Here is a 25,057-nt window from a genome sequence, read left to right on the forward strand (position 1 = left end):
ATGTATACATTAATGTAACTTTATCTGATCTCTGAAATTTAGTAAATTATAGTCTTCGAAGATAATAAATAATAGGGTGAGGAATTTGGCTATTATTGTAGATAATAGCTAAAGAGTCTCTTGTTGAAGTTTTCCTACTTCAGCAACTAATGTGGAGGAACTGAAAAGGCGGTTAAAATGATGCAACAGAAACTTGAAATCAGGGATTTAAGGAAGTGGAGGAATTGAGAAAAACAAATTTTTAGAAAAGTATTATCATCTCCATCTTGCTCAAAAAGTGTAACCACTATGCTCACGTTTTTTTTTATGCCACTGCTTAATAAATTGTCATTTCAAAGTCAGAGTACATAAACAATAGCAGAAAAGGTAACATTCTAGAAACAAACAATATGGCATCAAATGAAGATGTCATGGATGAAAACAATTTTAAGTGGAAAAAGGAAGGAAGGGGGTTCCAGTGATACAGATATAAAGCCCCCAAAGATACCATACTCTCAAGATAAAGTATTAATTTAATAAAACATAGGATATTTCATTCCTGCCTTAAAACCAGAAGCCATAAGTCACTTGATGCCAGAAGAGTAATGACATGCTAAGAAAACAAATACTGACAATTATAAAATTGCAGCTCCATGTATATTTATTTGAAGGGAGTTCCCTAAATTGAACCCCCTCTTGAAGCACACAGAAACTGTTTCTCTTTTTTAAGAAGTGACTCATAATAAACTTGCTTCTTCCCTGAAGGAAAGATTCTTTGTTTCTCACTGTACAGGGGGCATCTCCTCTTCTGTATTCAAGCCCTTCTCTTAGCTCCAGGGCATGACTACAGATGGGAAAGGTAACAGCTTTTATAATTAACTGTGCACCTCTAAGGGGCGTTTTTCAACTCTGCAAGAGAATACTGAGAAGCACAGACAGGCTTCAGAGAATCTGCAGGAAATGAGAGCAGAGCAGCCAAGCAGACATTGGGAAGAGCAATTTTTCTCCCCTGTATACATCCAGAGAGAACTCACTGGTCTCTGACTCACAGGTCAAAGCACTGGGCTAACAGAATTCTATTTCCTAACTGGATCTTCTGTAAAGGTATCTAGTTTCTGATCCTACCTTCTATGCACAAACAAAGCTTCGAAATCATCCAGAAAGCTCAAAACCTTCACAGCGTTGAGGTAAAATGTCCAAGATGTGGTGCCTCAGGCATCCAGCAACAATCACTTATTGGGTGCTCATAAATTTTCAAAATCTCAGATTTTTTTTTAACAATGCTGAGTCTACATTGTATGAAGAGAGTAATCGAGGATCTTACCTTACTCAGAGGTTTGGTTTTCTTTTTCCGCATGGAACTAGGTCTTTCCTCCTAAAAGATCCTGTTCATGTAAAATACATGGTACTCTGGCTGCTTTTCACACTATTCACGTTTAGGCTTTTCTCATTTTTTTCCACGCTTCTTGGCCACTCGACAACAACAAGCATTGTCATTTGTACACACAATTATACCGTGGCTTTTTTAAAACAAAAAACACTATATTTTTGTATGAACAGCTCATCAAGGACATTACATTCTTAGTGATTTAAATCTCTGCTGACTTCCTTATTAACCATATACTGTCATACCAGCTTAAAATTTAAAAGGCATTTAGTTATTTCAATGTAACAGATGTGCATCCTTCTGGGATTCTAAACCTCCCTTCTCCAAATATGGCCTTGTTGTTTTGCATAATCACCAGGAATGATTAACCAACATTCAATCTGAGCTAAGAGCAAAGACAAACAAGTGACTGTCTAACACGGTACCAAGTAAGTACCAGCACACACACACATGAGCTACTTGCTGCACACACAAACACACATGAGCTACTTGCTGCCACTTTGGCCTTAGGAGGATAAATCCCCAGATTGAGACAGGTCATTAAGGTTCACTTCACACACAACACAATCCTATATAGAAAGAATGTGTGGTCCTCCTTTTGCCCTTCAAAACAAATGAATTATTTAAAAATGAAACCTTCCTACCCGTAACAGGGACTGGGATTCATCCTTGGACTTGTTTTCTCCCGATGCAGGGTACTGCTGGGGGAGGCCCCCAGACTTCTCTCCGCCAGCTGGCACCCCCTGCAGGAATCCCTTCGTCTCCACGGCCAAGCCATAAATGGGTCGCGCCAGGTGGGCAGCTTCCACGTTGGGGCTATCCCTCAGAGTCTTTGTCTGCTCTTGGGTGCTGGACACAGGCGTCAGCAGCCCCAGGCTTGCCTGGGTGTAGGACGGACTCCCCCGCAGGATGTCTGCCCCTCTCCAAGTCACGTGGCGAAGGTCATCACTGGAACTCTCGGTCCAAACTTTCTCTTTGAGCCCATCCTTCTCTTCTAGCTTCTCTCTCTTCACCACACTCTCGGAAACTGGCTCTCCCATTTTAGAGTCTGGGGTTAGCAGATTGTAGACTTTGAAGTCAATTTTGGGCTCCTCCTTGATGGCGGATATGGCATGGCCGTCCTCCTCGCCGTTGGCTGTAGTGATGTCCTGTTCCTGGCAGTGAACAGTGTTGAAGTGCTCCAGTAGTGACTGAGTATCGGCAGCTGTAAAACTGCACTGACGGCATTTGTAGCAGCTGTGTGCTCTCCTGGAGGAGAAGAAAACAGTCATTGCAAAGACAGCGTTCTGAAGGGTTGTTTTATTTTTAATAGCCTTTCAGCACCTGAATTTTCTACCTACTCAGGCAATGTAGTAGATAGAAAGAAATGCAATATTCTTAACACCCAAATCTGGAATGTAATTAACTGGCATTTTCAGGTCTACATAAAGAATGCAAAGTTTCCTTCTTATATTAGCAGTAATAGGTCTCTCTCTCTCTCTCTCTCTCTCTCTCTCTCTCTCTCACACATGCGCGCGCACACACACACACACACACACACACACACCAGGCATGCACGCACTCTGCTCATGCTTGGGCACATACATTCCAGGTGATTAGCATTAAAACTGGTTAGTTTGCATTATTGTCAAATGCCCCACTCTGTTCATTTTACCTTGATAGATGCATTTTACCCTGATGGATAATCATTAATTATATTATTTAAGTCACTATTCTTACGTTTTTCACACCTGATTTCAAATGCCCTTTCACTTTCTGTTACATAAAGCAAATTGAGGATTTTCCCCTGTATATGCAGTTCCATTTATAAAGCTGAAGCACTTTGTACAGCTTTTTCATATATTAAAAGGAGCTAAATTTAAAAATAAAATAAATTATCAAATTAATAAATAATTTTAAAAATAAATAAAGTGTTCTTTTGCATTACCAAATTCAAATCCATTTAGTGAATTAACTATGGCTGAATGATCTGTAAAATCTAGAAAATAAGGTGCATTTATAACCCAAGATTGTTCTCTAAACGAATTCTAACCATCTATGAGAACATATAGACATTCAACAAATTGAGTGTCTGTTGAGTGTAAAACACTATGATAGATGCCTTACAAATATATTCATTATAGGGTGGGTGTGTGTGTGTGTGTGTGTGTGTGTGTGTGTGTGTGGTGTATTCTCTTTTTAAATGGCATAAGACAAGACAATTTTATTATCAAATTCCATAGCATCTTCTGCTGTTAAAGAGAGAATAGTAACTGCTACATTAGAACAAATATTTGATTGATAAAGAAGAAGTTTAGCATTGTAAAAAGCATACCTGAAAGATACACAAGTGATATGAAATAAGGCGTATTTTGTTTAACTATAAAAGCTGTGTATGGCTCTCTAAATAAATATCGGGAAAACACTTTCTACATCCTGATATAACTTGCTATGAGTTACCTACTTAAAGTAACAAAATAAATTTTGTGAGTTATTACTTAAAGCTATAAGATACTATAAGATACATACTCATATATGTAATTTTAGATAATCATCAAAATATTTATTTGCCAGGCACTAGGTACACTTTGGTGAATAAAAGATATATAGTCTGCCCACCTGGTGCTTAGAGTCTAGTCAGGAATGACTAGAAAGGAAGTTTCACATGACTATAAGTCTGTAAGTACGAAGAGTGATATGACCTAAGAATGAAATGGATGGCAATTGGAGTAAAAGGCCTCACAGGTAATCAGGAAGGACTTTCTGAGGGAGATATATGAAATCAAAGGGTGAAAAGGAGATATCCCTGGAGGATGAGGAAGAGGAAAGGAAACCACATTCTAGCAAGTCTGAGACACTGAAAAGAGGACATTGTGGTTTTAAAGGAATAAATGAGGGATGTGTGTCAATTGACAAGCTTGAAGCGTTATCTAGAGCTCTGTAGATCATGGTAGGGATAGGGGATCTCTTCGAAGGTAAAGGAAAGCAATCAGATGGGGAGTAGGTGCTCAAATGCATGTTTTAATTACCCTGGGACTGTAATAGTTTATCAATAACTTCATTCCTTTGTAAGACATGTCAGATGGTTGAAATTCCAAAAGAATGTTCCTATTTTACAGAAGCAAAATTGAAAGGTGTAAAACATGTGACAAAATCTCAAGTTATTTGTTGAGAGTGTTTAATGTAGCACACAAGAGGTTACATTTTGTTGAGTAAATACGGATATTTACTTTTTACAGAAGATTGTTTCCAATGTTTTCTCCCATTTATTTGATAGACATGTCTAAGTAGTAAAGATAAATACAACAAATGGCAAATAATGGGAGGATGAATTGACCATAAAAGCACAATAGTAAAAGTAATTTTCTCAACTGGAAATAGCCTAATCTTTAAAGTGAAGATGGTTATGACTAAGAGGAATAATCTTGCCACCAATATCAAGGCCAGAAAATTCAAAAACAGGATTAAGAATATAAAACACAATAGACAATACCTAAAATCTAGGACCTAGAGCCTTGTGGATCTCATCTACAAAAGCTTCTTATCAAAATCACATTCTAGGTTGGGCCCGGTGGCTCACGCCTGTAATCCCAACACTTTGGGAAGCAGAAGCAGGCAGATTACCTGAGGTCAGGAGTTCAAGGTCTGCCTGAACAACACGCAAAACCGTGTCTCTAAAAAAATACAAAAAATAGCTGGGTATGGTGAGGGGCACCTGTAATCCCAACTACTCGGGAGGCTGAGGCAGGAGAATTGCTTGAACCTGGGAGGAGGAGTCTGAAGTGAGCCAAGATCATGATACTGCACTCAAGCCTGGGCAACAGAGTGAGACTCCGTCTCTAAACCAAAACCAAAAACAAGCAAAACATACACATACACACACACACACACACACATATATTCTAGTTTAACTAATGAGAGATAAACACATAAATCCAAAATTACCCTACTGAATATATTCTACACAATGTATTGAGTCATGGAAATCAAAACAACAACTTATGAAAGCACTTAGTGAGCTATGATTGATTTTCACCCCAAGATGTTTATAATGGACTCACTTCCCACTTTGGCATGTTTTGGTTCTGTGACATGGTGAGATCTCTGCTTGAAATCTCTAATGAGATCCCAGCCTATAAATTAATACTATAAATTACTGCTGACACTTCTAGCGAAACTGGTAACTCCAGTGATAAAATGCCAAGGGATTACAGTGATTCTATTTCAAGATATTAAGACTGTAAATACCAGGGTGACAAGGAGGAGAAAGGATGAACAAATACAAAAAGAAATACAAAATTCCTGTGGACCACACAACAAAATTGTTTTCAAATGGTATACTAACAATTCTTACTGATGTAACAACCAAGCACGCATAAGAGTGTAGATTTTTTTTTTCTTATTTTTTGAGATGGAGTCTCTTTCTGTCACCATGGCTGGAGTAGAGTGGCACGATCTTGGCTCACTGCTACCTCCGCCTCCCGAGTTCAAGCAGTTCTCCTGTCTCAGCCCGAATGGCTGAGATTATAAGCACCAGCCACTATGCCCAGCAAATTTTTTGTATTTTTAGTAGAGATGCGTTTTACCATGCTGGCCTTGGCCAGGCTGGTCTTGAAATCCTGAACTCGTGATTCATTCGCCCCGGCCTCCCAAAGCACTGGAATTACAGGTGTGAGCCACTGCACCCAGCCCAAGAGTGTAGACTCTTAAGGAGAATACTTAAGCTTTAAACTTTGGCTCTGTATTCTACAATGTAAGCAACTTTGAGTAAGTTACTGAACCTGTCTCAGTTTTCTCATCTGCAAAATGAAAATAAAGTTGTCTCTTGATAGGATTCTTGTGCATATTAAGTGAGAGTTAACCAGTATAAATCCTAAAATTAAATAAAGCCTCTCTGTTCTTTGTCAATCTGTATTCTGTACTGTTTCTGCAAGAATTTAAACTTACAAACTAGTGTTTAGGTATCATTCTTTGCCATTCCCCCATTCACCTCAACCATGACAAAAAGCATTTTTAAAACCAAGTTTATGTCCTAGAAGATCCTTTGCTTCAGGGCATGGCCAGGTAGAATATATTCTATGCTTTTCTGCTTCATCTAGTGGTGTTCAATGACGTGAAGGAATGAGCAGTTTAGCCTTTTACTGCTTAATTGACAAGCTTTACTCTTTTTTTCATTAACAGCAGTCAGACCCAGTATCTTCAGATTCTAAATAACAAAGACAGTAAGGGCATTACCTGTGCTTTATTAAAAACTTGGGAGGTGAGGATGTTTTATGAATGTATGAATGTTAAAGTTGTTTAAAACATGGAATATCTAGTAATATATTGAAATAATTAAGATTATGTCACTTCAATATCTACTGATTCTGAATAAGGATGAAGGGATGGGGTGGCTTAAGAATATTTCTAGACTGCAGAACAAGTAGATACTGCAGCTACATAATCTTCGCCTATGATTTAACTAGTACTTCTTCCCTATTATATAAGGTCCTAGGGCCCTGCCTAAAACATGAGTTCATCACAGGGTATCACACCCTGAGACAAAGTGTCTGAGTCTTCTAGGCTTTCTAGTTTGAAGTTCCTGTAGCAAAGGACAACTCCCTGACTCCTAGCAGGTCTCAGCAGGAGCTGCTCTGATCTGCCCAGAGAGGACCTCATGAACCAACAGACCAAGGCAAAACCACCGATGGTACAGGTGCTGGAGAACCGTAGGAACACAGAGTGGGGATAGGTATAAAGCACAAAGGAAACAGAAAGTACAGGGGGTAAGTTTTCCATGAGAACCAGGTTTTATGTCGAAAAAGAAAACACATTTTAACAGGAAGGATATTACAACAAGGTTGTAAAAACAAGCTCAATTCACACATCTTTTCTTTTGAAAGTTCAGAGCACTCATGTCTACAGGTTTTCATGCTCCACTGAGGTATATGGCCCATTTTACAGATAGTAAAATGGAAAAATAATGCATTTCCCATTTCACCTATATCAAGTCAAGAACACAGGGCTTCTAAGTCTTGGAACAGTTTTATTTTTCTGTTTTCCACTGCCTACCTTTCTGATTTTATATAAAAGTAAATTACTGACGATATGCCAAATGAAACACAGGGGATGGAAAAGGTCTTCAAACAGATAAAAGAGAAACTGACTACAGCAATGGTTTGCAAAACAGGCTGGGCAGCATTGCAACTGAAGAGTTTCTTTCTCAGCAATAGAGATTCCAAGTCTTCCTTGTCCCACTGAACCAAAATATCCTGGGTATAGCCTGAGAATCTAAATATTTAACTTTAACAAAGTCCTCAAACAATACTAATGCAGGGACCAATACCCATAAACCAATATTACTAGCTATATCATGGCTCTAAGCAACTTAATGAATGAACTCACAAGACATCTCCTTCCTCCCAAGGCTTTAATAAAACACAGGCACAGACCTTACTATTGTTGTTATTCAGAATCTTAAGATTCTGTGTCTAACTACTATTAATGAAAACAGAGTAAAGCTTGACATTTAAGCAATGAACTGCTAAACTGCTCAATCTTTCAGGCTATTGAACACCACTAGGTGAAGCAGAAAAGGCAATTTGCTACAAAGTGCTCTTGAGACTTGAACAACTCCTTTTTCCTTATATTATCAGTCCTAAATGAATGACAGAAAACATATTAAAAAGACAACATTACTGTCAAAAGCCTGGAGCATTATAAACTTTTCAATACCTATACTAAAATATAGACCAGTGCTTCTCAAACTAATGTGTAAAAATCACCTGGGGATTTAATTAAAATTCAGGTTCTGATGCTGGAAGACTAGGGTAGGATCTAATATTCTCTGTTTCCTCTTTTATTTCAAATTTTTCCAGATCATGAGAATACTCTGTACTTCTTACAAGCTCCTAGATGATGCCAATGCTGTTGGTCTCTAGACCACACCTTGAGTAGCAAGAATCATGCAGCCATGGTCAGAAATAACTCATGACAAGTCTGTTGGCTTGGAGTGGACTCTTAACGTACCTGCATAAACTCAGCACTTTTAGAACATTCCCAAATAAATTTTTTAAGAGATGAGGTCTTGCTATGTTGCCCAGGCTGGCCTTGAACTCCTAGGCTCAAGGGATCCTCCCTCCTCAGCCTTCTGAATAGCTGGGATTATAGCCACGGATCACCATTCTCAGCTCCAAGATGATTTTTTTATGTGATAACATTGTTATCCTTCTTAAATCACATACACCTTCTGAGTCAACATTCACAGCTTTATAAAATAAATTACAAGCACAGAACTGTCAGGAATAATCCCAATTCATTTTTTATTTATTAGTGTTTGGGGATTGTCTTTAAATATTCTTTAGTGCTTGGTCATTTAAATATATTGCTCACAACAATCACAAAAAGTATATATTTCCACACCACATTGTAGATAAGGAAGCAGAAGCACAGAAGTGCTAATTAACATAAAAATATTTAAGAAAAAATAGAATATTTTTGCTCTTGTCTATGGTTACTGTTTCACGTATGTTATTTGATAGTTAAGGCAATGGTGGTTCATGAATTAGCTCCTAAAAGATTTGAGCATATTCTCTGACATGTATCATTCTCTCAGTTGTAACTGACAAGATCTTCAATATAATGTCACACTTCCAAATAATAAGACTAGATTATAAAAAACCACACAAAAGGAAACTTTTCTCAAGAATAAGTTTAGTCATTGTGAAAGTGCATTAGTTTGGAACCTCCTCCAACCTACTGAATGCATTCTCTTTTCATCAGTATTAACATGAAAACTTCAAAGACGTTCAGGAAATTTTTCCTCTATTTCTCAAGACCCAACTTAACCACCCCCTCATCCATAAAGACTTCCCAAACGATTCAATCCAAGAATAAATCTAGTGTCTTCCCCATTACTCTAAATCCTTGTATTTCTCTTCAATTTTTTTTTCACAGATGGTTTTTGATTAAAATCAAATACATGCCTCACTTTACAGGTATATGTAATTACCCTAAGGTCGAGACCAAAGCTCACACATCTATTTATTCTCCTCATCACAAAACATCCAGATACATAGTAAGTATCTGCTTAAGAACAAAGAAATGGACAATCACAGCTCGGGATGTTGGGGATACTGGATTAAATACATACGGTCACAAAGCAGCAGAGAAATATTAAGATGTACACAGCTATTTTGCAGATGGCATATTTTAAGTGGTCCTTTGAATAAACCCTTCATTATTTAAAAACTCTAAAACTTCTGGCTACATTAAACCAAACTAATTTAAAAGATCTTATAAATATATGCTTTGTATTAATTTAAATTCTCTATCTTCCTGCCACCCTGATAGCAAATACTTTCTTCATGCTATCTGAGGAGAAAAGATGTCATTTTATAGGTCTCCATAGCATAAGCATAAAGTCATCACATAAAACACAGAATGCTCAGTTCAATTTAAATTTCAGATAATAAATGAACATTTTAGTGTATGCCCCATAAAATATTTGGGACATACTTTTATAAAATCTCACTATGTCCCAAACAGTATTTGACAGTGTGGAGGCAAGTCAAAGAAACTTTGATTAAAGAACTAAATCATGCTTTCTCTCCAGGCAGATGACATCAAGTTGCCCAAAAAGATCAAATTTGAATTCAGTTCAAGTGACTTAGAATCTCTGTGAAAAAAAATGTGTTATTCCTTATTCTACTTTATAGAATTTTCATGTGCTATAAAAAAGCATTTGTTTCTTCATCCTTCCATGTTTCAATGCACAATGGCCTTTTTTTCACAATAGTAGTATTTCATTCTTTAATGGAAAATATTATACATTATTTTCATAATTCATAAAGCATTGAGGAATGCTTCTAGAAAAAATCAGCTAAAAGATGCTACTCTATTACTAAGCTCTGATAATATTTATATTTTTATAATAAACCAACCCACAGTGTATGTGAAGTACAGCTCTGAGGGATGACTGTTTTTTTCTTTTAAATGTTAACTTCTTGAGATTTGTGTCATCACTTGAAGAGTTCTTTCTTTTACTAAATAACTGTATATTACTTTCAATGTTTTAAAATCTAAAGTATAATCAATGAATAATTTTAACCACAGTTTTTATTCTTCAATGACTAAATGAAGCATCAAAGTAAATGAATAAATCATAAATACTAATTAATTAGACTTTGAAAAGTAGTTTTTGGTTATTACAGACTCAAACAACTACAGATAAATTATCACAAAAGTGGCGTAAAGGAAGGTGATTCAAATACTTAAATTTAAATGTAGTTCAAGTAGGTCTGACATTTAGTAAAGAAGTCATTTTTGTAATGTATGTATTGTTGGTATAAATGTCTACAATGAGTAGCATGTAGCATTACTGCCACTATAATATGATAAAATGAAAAACGGGAAGAGAGTGGCAGGAACAAAGGCAAAAACAGAATTACAGATGGATTATCAGTCAATCGTTTAGAACTGTAAAATAGTTAAAAGTGGAGAAGCAGTCTACAGATCAAAATCTAAGAAAAATTAAAATCCTGAATGATAATAATTATATTGTTTACTCATCTTGCATTTTTAAGTTGAAATAATCTGATTAAATTTACTCAGCAATAGTAACTGGCTTTTAGGGAGATGGGATGAGGTTCTTTCATCTTTAAGTGGTAGAAAAAATACTACTAACTCCATATCTTAAAAAATCAAGCTTAGGATTCCCTTTCAAAAGGTAATCATTCCTACAAAATGTTCATAAAGATAAGTTTTCCTACAAAATAGAAAGTAAAGAAGGAATAGAAAATTATACAAACAGAAAAGGAATAGAAATTGTGGCTAAAATATATTGTAGTCCAAGACTTGAAAACTGTTTTTGCACAGTATTCAGAAGCATTAATTCTGAAAATTTTAATAAATAATATATACAAGTAAAGGTAATGGCTTTGCAAGTTTTCTTTTGTTTTTTGATGAACTGTAATATCCTGGGTAACTTTTTGTCTCACAATAGGTATTTTCTAATTGAACTATCATGCCCATTTCAAGGTATTAAAAGCAATTGATTTTTTAGGTATTATTATTTTAAATATGACACATAACATATACAAATTTAGATGTAACCATGAAGGTCCTCACCCTTTTAGAAACTCTGTATTGACACACTGTATGCTTGGAATGGTCAGATGTGTTGATAATTAAATGCTTATCATAAAAATCCCTTTTTCAGAATCAGCAGAGCACACAGTCCATATTATTTCACAGAGGTTTTGTGAGACAGATTGAGCAGCAGCTATATTAACCAATTAGTCAACCAATGTCAACTCTCTCAGTCTGAGTTTACCTATTTTATGTCTAAAAGTTGCAAGCACTGTTTAAAATTTAAAAACGCATTCATAAATCTCCTAAAAGAATCTTGTCATTGCATATAATACCAAAATATGTATGTAGTTTTCCACATTTTAGCCAACAATGAACATTTTAATATTTGTACTAGACAATAATTATATTACTGAGTCTGTGGTAGTTCTTTACCAGTGAGTTCTTTAATAGTAAGTGAGATTGATCGTTCATTCATATTTTTACTGGACATGGGCACTGATGAGAATTGATGCCTCCTTTTTCATTTTAGTTATACAATTTATGCTAGTGACATACAAAAAATACACACACATATTCATTTATATCTAAGTTCACAAACAAAAACTGAAGCAATTACAGAATTATGAACTGTGATTTTACATAAGTAAATAGAGATATACATGTGTGTAGACAGGAACAGATTCTATATGGATAGATAGAGATATGATTATATATGATAAAGTACTATTTATGGTAGAGTAGAATACATGTATATCATATACATATGAAGATATGTATATATATGATTATCACATTCATATGACTAACATGAATGTCATATACATATGAATGATATATGAATATTTATTATATACATATATCAACTTTATACAAATATTCATATGTATATATGTATACAAATACAAATATTCATATGTATATCATATGTATACAAATATATGTATAATCATATGTATACAAATATGTACATGTGATATACATATGAATATTTGTATATAATTTTATTTTGTTATTTTTTTAATTTATATAAAACACTATCCCACTGTGACTTGTCTTTATCTTGTTTTTATTCAGTCAAAATTATTCTTATAAGATCCATCTATGTTGTAGTCACTTGTCATTTATTCAAATTTACTACTGTAAAACATTCCACTGCTTGAAAATTCTACAAATAAATTAATCTTTTTTGGATAGACAATCAGAGTTTTTTCCTATTTTCATTTTAGACTGATTTTGTTTTGGTTGTTTTGTTCTTTCTAAAAATACAATTACAAGCATTTTTTCACACGTTTCCTAGCAAACCCATGTAAAAGGTTTTCTTCTGAGAAGTAAAATTATGTAGTCACCGGGAATATGAACATCTGATATTTCCAAATTTGCCTTCCAAAGTTGTATGTTCCAACCATGTCTATGCCTTACAAGGTGTTTGATCATAAAGTCTATGTTTTCTGAGATTAATAAAGTGATCTCTTTTTTTGTTTGGTTAGGATTGGCCCTGTATAATTTCATCTATCCTTATGTTTTTGTTATTGAGGTCTAATTTGATTGCACTGAGTTAAAGGATATGTTCTATGAGATACTGTTTTCAGAAATTTAATTTATTTTCGGCTTAACATGTCTCAATTTGTAAAACTACTCTATATGTGTTTAAAAAGCATGTACATTCTCTAATTGGTATATAATGTATATATTTTTATTAAATCAGGTTTGATAATTTGCTGTTCAAATATTTTCAATTTTGAAAATTTTTTTGTGCTTAGTTTTTAATAGGGAATTTTCTTAAAACTTTATCACTATGATTACGGTATGTCATATTTTCCCTGTAGTTCCTCTATCAATTTTTGCTTTACTTATTTATATTTACATTTTGTGTATTTAGAACTATTGTATCTTCCGAAGAAGTTAAACTTCTTATTATGCAATGATCCCTTCTTTCCTTCATATACTGTTTGTAATAAATTCTTAAAATTCTAAGAGATTAATAAAGAGACCACAATTTTCCTTTAGCTTGTATTCTCTGGTATAACTAAGTCTATTCTTTTCCTTCGAACATCCAGAGACTATGTTTCAGGCGTATACCTAGTAGGCAGGATACAGTTACACTTTCTTTTTCAATATCATCTGATATCTTTTCAGTGGAAAAGTTTAATACATACATGTTAAACAAGACTTTGGATATCTGCAATTTTTTGTAGATTTTACTTTAAAACATCTCTATGTCTAACTTTTCCCACGTATTTTCTCACCATTTTTTTATAGTTGATTAAATCTCACAGGTGTTCTTCATTTCATTATTCCATTTTTCTCTTCTATACTTTGGGAAGTTATGCATTCATTTCCTATTCTTTTATTAGCTATGATTAAACTTTTCCCAGTATGTATAACAAAGTCCTAGCCCAGTAACTCCCAACAATTCAGGGGCCTTAGAATACCTTCATTCTAGTCATTTTCCCTTTAAACTTCATTGTAGCACTGTCCAATACCTTACTCTTTGTCACCTAGGCCAGAGGCATGATCATGGTTCACTGTAGCCTCAACCTCCTGGGCTTAAGTGATTCTCTCATGTCAGCTGCCTGAGTAGCTGGTAGCTGGGACCACAGGCATTCACAACTATAATCAGATCATCTTTTTTTTTTTTTTTTTTTTTTTTTTTTTTTTTTTTTTTTTTGGTAGAGACGAGGTCTTGGTACATGGCCCAGGCTGATCTCAAACTCCTGGGTTCAAGACTTGGCCTCCAAACTGCTGGGATTACAGGTGTGAGTCACTGTGCCCCATCTAGTCTGTTCCTTTTTTAACTGCATAAACAAGACAGGCAATGTTTGTTTAGATTTGCTCAGATGTTTCTCTAGTCTTCACTTATTAGAAAATGTCTTTGCTTTGGTCTTGTTCTTGGGAGATAGCTTTGATGGGCAGACAATACAAGGTTGAGTATTTGATATTTTTTCAAAACTCTGAATAATAGTATTCCTCCTTCCTCCAGTTTTCATTGTTGCTAATAAAAAGTCTGTCAACCTAAACGTCTTTGTGAGTAGTTGATTTCTTGGTAGTCTCCAGCTGCTCTTAAGGATGTCTCTGCCTTGGCATTTTCACTTTTTCTACAATGTGTGTGTAACTGAATTTATGTATATACATCATCCTGCTTAGTGTATGCTATGCTTCTTTGTATCTGAGTATCTATGTCTTTCATTAGTTCTATAAAGTCTTTTTTTCCATTTTCTTCTCAAATGCTGATTACCTACTCGCTATATTTTCTTGATTCTAAGACTCTGATTAGATCTATGTTAGAACAGATCGTTATATTCCATAACTTACTGTATGCCCTTGACATTTTGCATCTCCTTGACCTCTCTTAAATATTCTAATGTCTCATTCGATTAATTCATTTGTTCTCTTTAATTGTCTAATATGTAGTTTAATCAATCCCTATGTTTTAAGTTTCAAGAGTTATATTTCTTAATTGAAACAATGTTAGTTGTTAATTTTTTGGGAATCTTGATAATTTGTTTTTCATTTTACTTTAAGTTCGGGGGATGCATGTGCAGAATGTGCAGGTTTGTTACATAAGTATACATGTGCCATTGCTGCACCTAGCAAGCTTTCATCTAGGTTTTAAGCCCCACATGCATTAGGTATTTGTCCTAATGTTCTTACTTCCCTTGCCCCTGACTCCCCAACAAGCCTTAATATGTGATGTTCACCTCCTTGTGTCCATATGTTCACATTTTTCAACTCCCACTTATGAGTGAGAACATGCAATGTTTGGTTTTCCATTCCTGTGTCAGTTTGCTGAGAATGATGGTTTCCAGATTCATCCATGTCCCTAAAAAGGACATGAGCCCATCATTTTTTATGGCTGCATAGTATTCCATGATGTATATTTATCACATTTTCTTTATCCAGTCTATCATTGATGGGTATTTGGGTTGGTTCCAAGTCTTCGCTATTGTGAATAGCACTGCAATAAACATAAGTGTGCATGCGTCTTTACTACAGAATTATTTAAATCCTTTGGGTATATACCTAGTAATGTGATTGCTGGGTCAAATGGTATTTCTAGTTTTAGATCCTTGAGGAATTGCCACATGTCTTCAATGGTGGTTGAACTAATTTACCTTCCCACCAACAGTGTAAAAGTGTTCCTATTTCTCCACATCCTTGCCAGCATCTGTTATTTCCTGATGTTTTAATGATCGCCATCCTAACTGGCCTGAGACAGTCTCTCATTGTGGTTTTGATCTGGATTTCTCTAATGACCAGTGATGATGAACTTTTTTTCATGTTTGTTGGCCACAAAAATGTCTTCTTTTGAGAAGTGCCTGTTCATATAGTCTCATGTTGTTTAATCATTAATTGTAACTTTCATATATTTGAATACTTACTAGTATTTTATAACTGAAAACTCCTCTATCTAAAGTAACTGGGTATCTATATCTATTATTTGTGTTTTCTTCTGATTTCACCTATGGTGGTTTATTTTCCTGTTCATATGATGAACTTTCATAATAGTGAGCTCATACAAAATTTATCTGTATCCATCAATATCTGGAGGTAAAAATTGGAGTACTTTTCTATATATAAATTTGTGTTTAATTACATCAGAAGTCAGAGGAAGGCACTAACATAAAAACCCTAGCCACCTTCAAGATCTAAGTTTAAAGCAAAATTCAGATTCAACCCCTTCTCTCCATGGTAACTCCAGGCTTAGTCTTCTGATCAAATGCAGTACTGACACTGCCATTTTCCCTCAGTATAATCTCCTATTTCAAGCTTACTCTTCACTTCTCCTTAGTCTACATTTAGTGCAGTTTTGATGAAAGAGAGAACAAAGGCTCCAAAACTTTTCCTTAATTTGTAGAAGTCTGGAAATGCATTGCAAAATATGTTTTATCTAGTATAGCTGTTTTGTAGGGAAGTAATCCTCCTACTTCTACCAAAAATGTTGTAACACTGAAAATTTTGATAAGAAAAATAACAGTCAATAGAGAACAGGTACACAGTTGAATTAAATGATACATAATAAAAGAAATGCAGTGAGCAAACCACTCATTAGTGGAATATAATAACTTAGTCATAATATGAGTTTGGGGTATTATAAGTAAATACTAAACATTAAGAGAATGGACCAAATCCACTGCTGACTAGATCATGTTTGCAGTTGCACCACGTTTAACTTAGTTCTTAAAAAGAAAACACCCTTGCAATGGAATTGATACTGAGATTTTCACTCAGAGCTCTAGATCAACTCTTCTGCTTCTCAGCTATAGTCATTTTATAGCTAAATGATTTCACATATTATACATTTCATGGCTTATGTTAAGTTTTACTATACTCTTAAGTCTTCTATATAAAGCACTCAAAAGCACAGACTATTTCACAATAACACAGAACTCTGGCAGCAGTTTCCCAATATGAACAATCTGAGTAAACAAATTTAATTATAAAGATAATATGTGATAAGGTAAACTTGTCCTCTTATTCTATCTTAAAAATGGGGCATTTTTGAAAAATGCTTTGATAGCAGACCAAGTTCTAAACATCCATGTGACTATGTCCTTTCACATCTCTGGGGCTACCATTACTGTTCAGCTTTCAGTGGAGTGTCTTTATCTTTTTTACTAAGCTGTGTCTTCTGAAATTCTAAGGCTCCAAATTTCAAATATCTCTGTAATAACTCATAAGCAGATCAGAGATAAACTACTCAGCACCTTAAAGGATCTCTGGTCAGACAACTACATCAGGATTTAAACATAAGTGCAAGAATATTTTAATGCTCTAGGGACAAGTGCTATCTAACTAGCTAATAAAATGCTGAGAAGTTGACTTAAATTCAAAATGAACAGACAACTGTCATTTGATATAGAAGCCTAGGTCCTCAGAAGGGTTCCAAGATCATATAATAGTGGAGGATTAAAATGTAACTCACCTTGGAAATCTCAGCTTATTCATAACTACAGTGAAGCCAAAAACTCACAGGGATCTCATTTACATAAAGATATTCACTGAGCTCCCATTAGGCATCCTGCCACTGTGTTAAATCGTGCAGATACAGTGATGAACAAGAAAAGAATACTTCTCTTTTCTCTGGAGCTTACTTTCATCACTGAATGTTAACTAAATTCTGACATTATTCAGTAATAGTCTTATTCATAGTTTTACCTCTTGGATAATTAGTTTGTTTACCTAAAGCATGTGAAAACCCTGTTTTCCCAGACAGATTCTCAAGAAATGCCTCAGCTGCATCAATAGAAAAATAACTTGTCCAAATGTTCTGGTAGCTAGATGTTATCAGAATAAGTGTGTGTGTGCATGTGTGTGGGTGTGCAGGTCCATTATGTGTGTATGTTCTGGCTGGTTTCCTCATGATTAAAGAAAATTATGATGATTTCTCTAAAAAAAAGCTGTAAAAGGAATTGACTATCTGATTTTTATATCACTCAATAAATGTACATGCACAATGTGCGCATGCGCACATATCCACACTAGTAAAGCTCAGAAAGCAGCTGATGTCTGCGAGCCTCAGAAATAAATTAACATGCAGCTAACATCAGAGGAGCCAGAAACACTCATTGCAAGTGTGAACACATATTTGATTGCAGGACTGTGTCTTTCCCAGGGCTGACCTTATAAATTAAACAGTGTAAATCTCAAGTAAGTGTTTTCTGAACATTTTGATTCACTGTGAACATTGGGATGCCCTTCAAATTAACATTCCACGTTATTAGCCTATTGTTGGACATGAACTGCTCCATTACTGGTGACTGAAACAACATACACACTCGCCCTAACACACAACTTTTAAAAGGAATGGAAGAAACTGTTTAATATCTTGGGATGTAAAAATTGAAGTGAATAGACTTTTTAGACTGGAATATTGACATAGTAAGTAAAGCTTTCTACTTTGATGCCCAGAGGCATAATAATGGGAAGTACCTACTGAGCAGTAAATAAAACCTGAAAGCAGGGTACCACCACCGTTTTGATGAATTCCTATTTATAACCAACTCTCAGTTTAAATGCTCGTTGCTCAAGAAGGCATTTCCTAATCCACCCTATTCAGTTATGTTATCATTATATTCAAACACACTGCCTGGTACTTCATCTTTTTTGAAAAAAATATTCACTCCTTATAGAAACTGTCAAAAATTGTCAATCCCGACTATATCGCAAGTCGTCATGGTGGGATATTGGGAAAAGTTTTCAATTAGCAATAATCGTGCCTGGGATAAACCTCATCGGCTATGATGTTGCCACTGCGCAAGGCTTGTACTTCATCTTTTATAACACTTACTATTCTTGTAATCATCTAAGTGTCTCATCTTCCCTATTAAACTGTAAGTTCCATGAGGGCACTGACTATGTTTTCTCTCTTGCATAGTCAACGCCTCGTACAATAGGATTTTTGAAATTAATTAATTAAGGAATGAGTACATAAATGAAATAAAGATACATATCCTATACCTATCCCTAGAAATTATAAAATATTAACTGAGAAAGTTAATGTTTATAAAGAGAACAGGGTGAAAGCAGAAGGAAAACACAAACATGTCCCACATCCATTCAAGAATCTGGAATAACTTAAGCAGTTTTACCTGCTTGGAGGGGCAAGTGTGCATCCAAAATCATACATATTACAAAAATTCTCACCTTTAGATTACTGTTTATATGCCAAACAAGGATGCTGCAGAATTGTTCAAAGCTAGAAGAATATATAATCTCATTTTAAAATAAAAATGAGCAACGCTTTCTCAAAATATTTTCTCAGAATAGAGAATAGGACATATTTATAATAGTATCTCTAATTTGGGAGCTGCTCTGTCAAAAAATATAGGATGTGGAGTCACATTTAGTAAGGACAAATAAATGGACTATGGTAAATTATTAAACTCATCAGCATTATTAGAATCACTGTGAATTTTAAAATACAATCAGTAAATGGTATAAAACAAGTATGAAACACGAACACATGGTCCTAAAGAAGTAACGAAATAAAAACCTACAGCGATCACAGCTATAACTATATCACCTGCAAATCTCTGATGATCTTTTATGTGGTCTTGTCTTATAACTTCCCCAAGTCATCAGAATCACTCCCAATAATTCCTGGTTCAGCCCTCTTCCTGTGGATTTCTTCTATTATTTTGTTTCTATATCCCTCCCACCCTCCTATGACTTACCTGTAGTGTCGGGAAATCTCTTCTTCCACCTGGGTAATAAAATCACATTTGGTACATGAGTGTTCTTTGCTTTCCTTGACAGCCTGCTGCCCATCCAGTCCTTGCAGGTGATTTGCTTCTTGTTTGACATCCGACGCTTGGGACTCATGCACGCTCTCATAGTGAAAGAGGAGGACGTCTACATCAGGGGTGGTGAATGAACACTGGTGGCACTGGTGTTTGACTCGTGAGCTTCCGGCCGCCCCAGGAGACAAGTGCAGAAGCAAGAGTGCACAGTGGGAACAATTACTTTTTCTACAAGCAAAGGGATAAGTAATTTCTCCAAGGTGCTTTTCTGGGCTGCAAAGTCCTCTGGGACAGAATGGACAGTGTTTAATAGTACACTTGTGAATGTTATGGAGCTGTTGATAATGACGGAGAAGTGGCCCCACTACAATTACATCGGGGCCATGGCTTTTGGAATATCGGAAGTCACAGAACTGACAATTATAGCTCGTTACCATATTATCCTCGGCTCCCTTGCTGGAGAAGTCCTTCTTTTTAGCCCCACTCGAACTCTTGTCTGCCTTGGTCATTGTCTCTCCTTCTGAACTTTTGGCTAGATCATTCTGATTAATGACAGAGCCCCTGGAAAGCTTATCATTCAACTCTGGATTAAGGCCGCCTGACTGCACTGCTCCATGCTGTTTGCCATAATGTTCTAGCAGTTTAAGTGAGCTAGATGACTCACAGCTGAAACTACAAAATTTACACCAGTAGTAACTGGTGGCCTCTGTACCATTTTGTCTCGAGGAATCGAGGGGCTTGATGGGCACTGAGTACCCCACAGGAGTGTCATCTCCTGCTTTGACTGTTATCTTGTCCTGCCATTTTCCCAAGTCTCCAGAATCACTGGATCGAAGTGCAGAGACGGACTTGTTAGAGTTTTTCTCTGAAGGTTTTGCAACCTCAGAAGAGGGAAGAGAAGCTTTTATTTTGTTTGGGTGAGTTTGAAGAAAATGTTGTTCTAATTCGGTGGATGAGTTGCCCATATATGTAAAATTGCAGAATTTACAGCGGAAATACTTGGTGTTTCCTTGGCAATCTGGTGTTTTCCGTCCAATGCCAATGAATGTTCCACCTGAAGTCACCTGGAAAATAGAAGAAATGGACGTAACTTACAAGGTATCATTAATTCAAGGGGCTCTCTGCAGGGGAGGGGGAGGATACTGCCAAGTATTGCACATCAAAAAATACAATAGTACCCCTGCTTATTATGAAATCACTTGAATAATCAGAGCCAAATAAATTCACTCTTCATTTCTCGACAGCTACTCTTTGAGAGGCTCATTATGCTAAACACTGGAGGCCAAAGTAACAGGTGAAGGTAAGTAATAAATGCACTATAATTTGAAAGACTGAATAATACATTTTTTAAACTAAGAAAACAATTTTCAACAGGGTATGATTTACTACTGCCTCCTTCAAATCACATTTCTTCAGAAGCATCCAAATCACATGGGATGTTTTTTCAAAAGGTGAAGGGTTACTGTCAAAACTAGAAGCTGTTGCTCAGAGACTACTCAATGCAGATGTTCTCCAAGGAAATATTCTGTTCAGTTCCTACGGCAATGAGGCTTCAGGCAAAGATGAGGTCTCTGTTTTGGGTAAAATAAAGGTGCTCAAATGACCACCCCACATGGCTTATAATTAAAGCACAGTGAAACTACAAAAAAAAAAAAAAAATGAATTGAGTATGCAGGAAATACTAGTGAAGGAGAACTAGTAAAGAATTTTGAATGTTTCCCGATCTAGAACAAATAAAAAGAAGAAAAATCTTCCGTGGCCTTATGCCCTTATTTGTTTAAGGTTCTGTATGATTGCAAAGGGCTCCCAACTTCGCATATGAGTAAGTCATGGAGATGTTTGAATGCTAAAATAAAATAATTCCACCATAAAAAATCACCACATGTCTGCTTTCTTTCCCAAATTATGAAATTACATGGTAATCAGGACTATGAAAGCCTTCAAAGGGCACTTTACATAAAATCCTTCCTCCATTCTCAGTGTGTACCTCAACAGGCAGTACAATTAAGCCACCACTGAGTAGCCAAAATTCAGAGTTTAAAATAGAGTTTTTGAATGAAATATGCCAAAAAGGGAAAAATTTTCTCTTCCAAACATCATGGAAGTTTTAAATTTTCCCAGCAACCAGATGTAATATATTAAGCAAATGGCATAATCATGTTCTGCCTTCTTCAACAGCTGTTCAAAAATGACACGTGTGATCACTGCTCATATGCAAATCACTCCATGAGAAAAGTCTCAGGCATCTCAAAATCATGTAAAGGTTCTATTTGAAATGCAAATAATATTTTGGCTGTACATTGAGAGATATGTTTGTACCTCTATAGTACAAGACTAAAATTGAAGTCTTCCTTTTGCTACCTAAAATGATACATGACCTTAATCAAGTTACTTAACATCTCTGGCCAATAGCTTATTCAATGGGGGCAAACACTAAATTTATGTCCAGTATTATAGTTCAAGGAAATGTACATTAATACTTAAACAACTCAACATTTACTGCACATTACGATAGTAACTTAGAAAAGTTTCCCATAGCCTTTAATCAAAGGATGTAATGTTTCACATTAGGCAATGTCTATAGCTGCCACCCCAAACACACAGAATTTGGTTTGTCGATGACAGAGCATCGACTAACCAGAAAGCTAAGAATGGGACATCCTTCCGGGCAGCAACCTGACAATCATTCAATAGTGCGAGCGGAGGTGTCAAAGCCATACACTCAAGGACACAGCACAGAACACTCTAATTCAGCATTTAAGTGACTAAAGCAACAAAAACTTGCACTGAAATTTAATTCATCTATTATAAAAATCTCTCTATATATTTCCCAATTCACTAGAGGTAAAGAGAAAGTGTATTTGCAAAGAACAAAATATTTAAATAAATGGCCATCAATCAGATTATTTGTTCCGGAACTTAAACTTGATTCAAAAGGGATAAATTCAGATGTCGTCCCCTCTCTTTTAACATAAGCAAAGAAAGAAGGTGTGCAAAATCTAGAGGTAAAAAAATTTCTTATTTAAGCTTTCACATTGCTTCAGAGTTGTCAAGCTTCCCCATTATAAAAAGCTTTGAACTTCTGCTTGTTGAGCCGAGATTCCCAAGAAACTACCAGGCATCATCACTATTTCTTTGATTTTGCAATCTTTAAGCCTCATGTGCCATGACCACAGTGAAAGGGCTGAACAAAGAGCATACATATACTTAAGAAATCCCTAACATATGATTTTGAAATGAATTTAAATTATTACTAACCATCCTAACATCCTTTTCAGGTTGTTGTTATTTAAAAACAACCTAAGAAGTCAGAAAACCCAGGCTAAGAATCAGTACTATCAGGTGAAGGGAATACAAAAGAAAGGCAATTTTGTGAAAAATTATCAGTAAAGCATTCTGGTTTAGGATTACCAGAGCTATAAAAAATGAGTTAGGTCTTTTAAGTTGGAGTACGTGTGTAGGTATGATTTCTTTTTTTTTCTTAACCCAGGGAAAATGTGCCAACTTCATTATTTAAGAGGCTTTTAAGGGCTATATATTTTAATTATGCTGAAGAAGAAATACCTCCGTACAATTGACTGCTCTTTCAAAAGTCAAGTAAGCAAATGGAAACTCACAGATCTCATTTAATGGCAAGAACAATACTGACACTTCTATAGGTTACGTATTTGCCTTTGGTTAATATCAGTAAATAAGGTTTGTATTATATATTATTAAAAGCTAATATAATATTAGAATCATATACTTTAAAAGGCAATTTTGAAAAGCATAGTGACAGGATTCTATTCTTTTTTCTTTCAAAAACAAAATCTAAAAGCTATATTTGTGGCAATTTTTCTACTTTCTATACTAGTAGATATACACTGAAGTCATAGTGAAACATACTGATATACAACATTTAAATGCCATTCTAAAATAAAACATAATTTACTATTTTAGGAGACACTATTGGTGTCTACTGACCATATTCATTTTATTTGCATGCCCCATATATGCTATTTAAAATCTATTCTTTTCTAGAGTAAAATCAAACATACAGTGAGAACAATTATGCAAAATAAGTGTTTGCAGCAATGATTTATTACAACTTATTGTCTGTAAACAATGCCTACACATTTACAGAATTATTGCAAACTTTTCAAATGGCTGAATCCAACATGGAGTAGAAAAATTTACTGCTTCTTAGCTATGACTATACTAAAAAGAGATAGCAAGCAGAATGAAGAGTATAGCTTTCCAACTTCCTTCTTTTGCTAACCAGAACTTCAATTATAACCCATTAAACCCAGCAGTTCACTTGGTAGAGATGTCCAAATTTTTACAATTATATTAAACTGTAAATTCTGCTTGGGCCTAAAACTACACGTATTTATCCATCTAATTAGTGTAACTAAGTGTTCCACTTATATCAGACTCCATGATAGATATTAGGGATATAATACTGAAGAAGGCAAATAACATCTCTGCCTTCAAGATACTTACATTTTAAGACAAAGAAAATTGTAAATAAAACTCTTTATTCATTTGTATTTATATCAGCCTGTATTTATTTGCTTCTAGAGGAAGTTCTTTAGCTCAAATTCTATGAAAACATACATTTTTTAACCTCCTGGCACCTCAGTTTCCTGGTCTCTATGGATATAATAGCAGTACAACTTGCCATTTTATAGGATTATTGTGAGGATCAAGTAGGAACTATATAGATTTGTGCCAATAGTACTTTCTGAGATGATGAAAATGTTCCATAATCTTCCTTGTCCAATATGGTAGCCACTAGAAGAACTAATTTTTAAATTTATGTTCATGTACTTTTCTTAGTGTTTCATTAATTTATTTGTAATTAACTGGGGTTTATTTATTTAAAACAATTCTTTTTTAGAGACAGGGTCTCACTCTGTCACCCAGGCTGGAGTGCAGTGGCGTGGTACCCACTCATTGTAACCTCTGCCTCCTGGGCGCAAGTCATCCTTTCCCTCAGCCTCCAGTGTAGCTGGGAATATAGACACATGCAACCACACCCAGCTAATTTTTGTGGGTTTTTTTGTAGAGACAGGGTTTCACCATGTCGCCCAGACTGGTATCAAACTTTTGGTCTCAAGCTCTGCCTCGGCCTCTCAAAGTGCTGGGATTACAGGCATGCACCACCACACCCAGCCTAAAATTTAAATAACCACATTTTGCTACGGAATACCACATTAGATAGCACCCTCGACAGTAACATGTACATAGATAGGATTATTATTTAATAAAATGAATCATTCAAGTAAATTTTTCCTGCAAATGGGATAAAGAGATTAAATAGAACAGAAGTGATAAATTCATTCAGTGACAAATTCACACACTTGTCACTATCAATATTCTTAGCTGTAAATGCAAAGGTTCAATCTGCTGTTATTAAGCT

The 25,057-nt window shown here is 35.4% G+C and overlaps 1 protein-coding gene and 1 non-coding gene across 13 annotated transcripts in view; both read right to left on the reverse strand.

The window, feature by feature from the left end:
- Positions 1-25,057, reverse strand: part of TRPS1 (transcriptional repressor GATA binding 1) — a 259,287-nt gene that overhangs the window by 172,050 nt on the left and 62,180 nt on the right. For all 12 annotated transcript variants that reach the window (XM_074387076.1, XM_039464616.2, XM_074387073.1 and 9 more), the window contains 2 exons: positions 19,591-20,720; positions 2,011-2,614 (listed from right to left, as the gene is read on the reverse strand). In XM_074387076.1, the coding sequence (XP_074243177.1) occupies positions 2,011-2,614; positions 19,591-20,720 (1,734 nt within the window). The remainder of the gene's footprint in view (positions 1-2,010; positions 2,615-19,590; positions 20,721-25,057) is intronic.
- Positions 18,537-18,678, reverse strand: LOC120362361 (U4 spliceosomal RNA). Its single transcript, XR_005578282.1, has one exon. It is a non-coding gene; the product is annotated as a U4 spliceosomal RNA (small nuclear RNA).

The sequence above is a fragment of the Saimiri boliviensis genome, chromosome 15 (genome assembly GCF_048565385.1).
Source record: "Saimiri boliviensis isolate mSaiBol1 chromosome 15, mSaiBol1.pri, whole genome shotgun sequence".
Taxonomy (NCBI): domain Eukaryota; kingdom Metazoa; phylum Chordata; class Mammalia; order Primates; family Cebidae; genus Saimiri; species Saimiri boliviensis.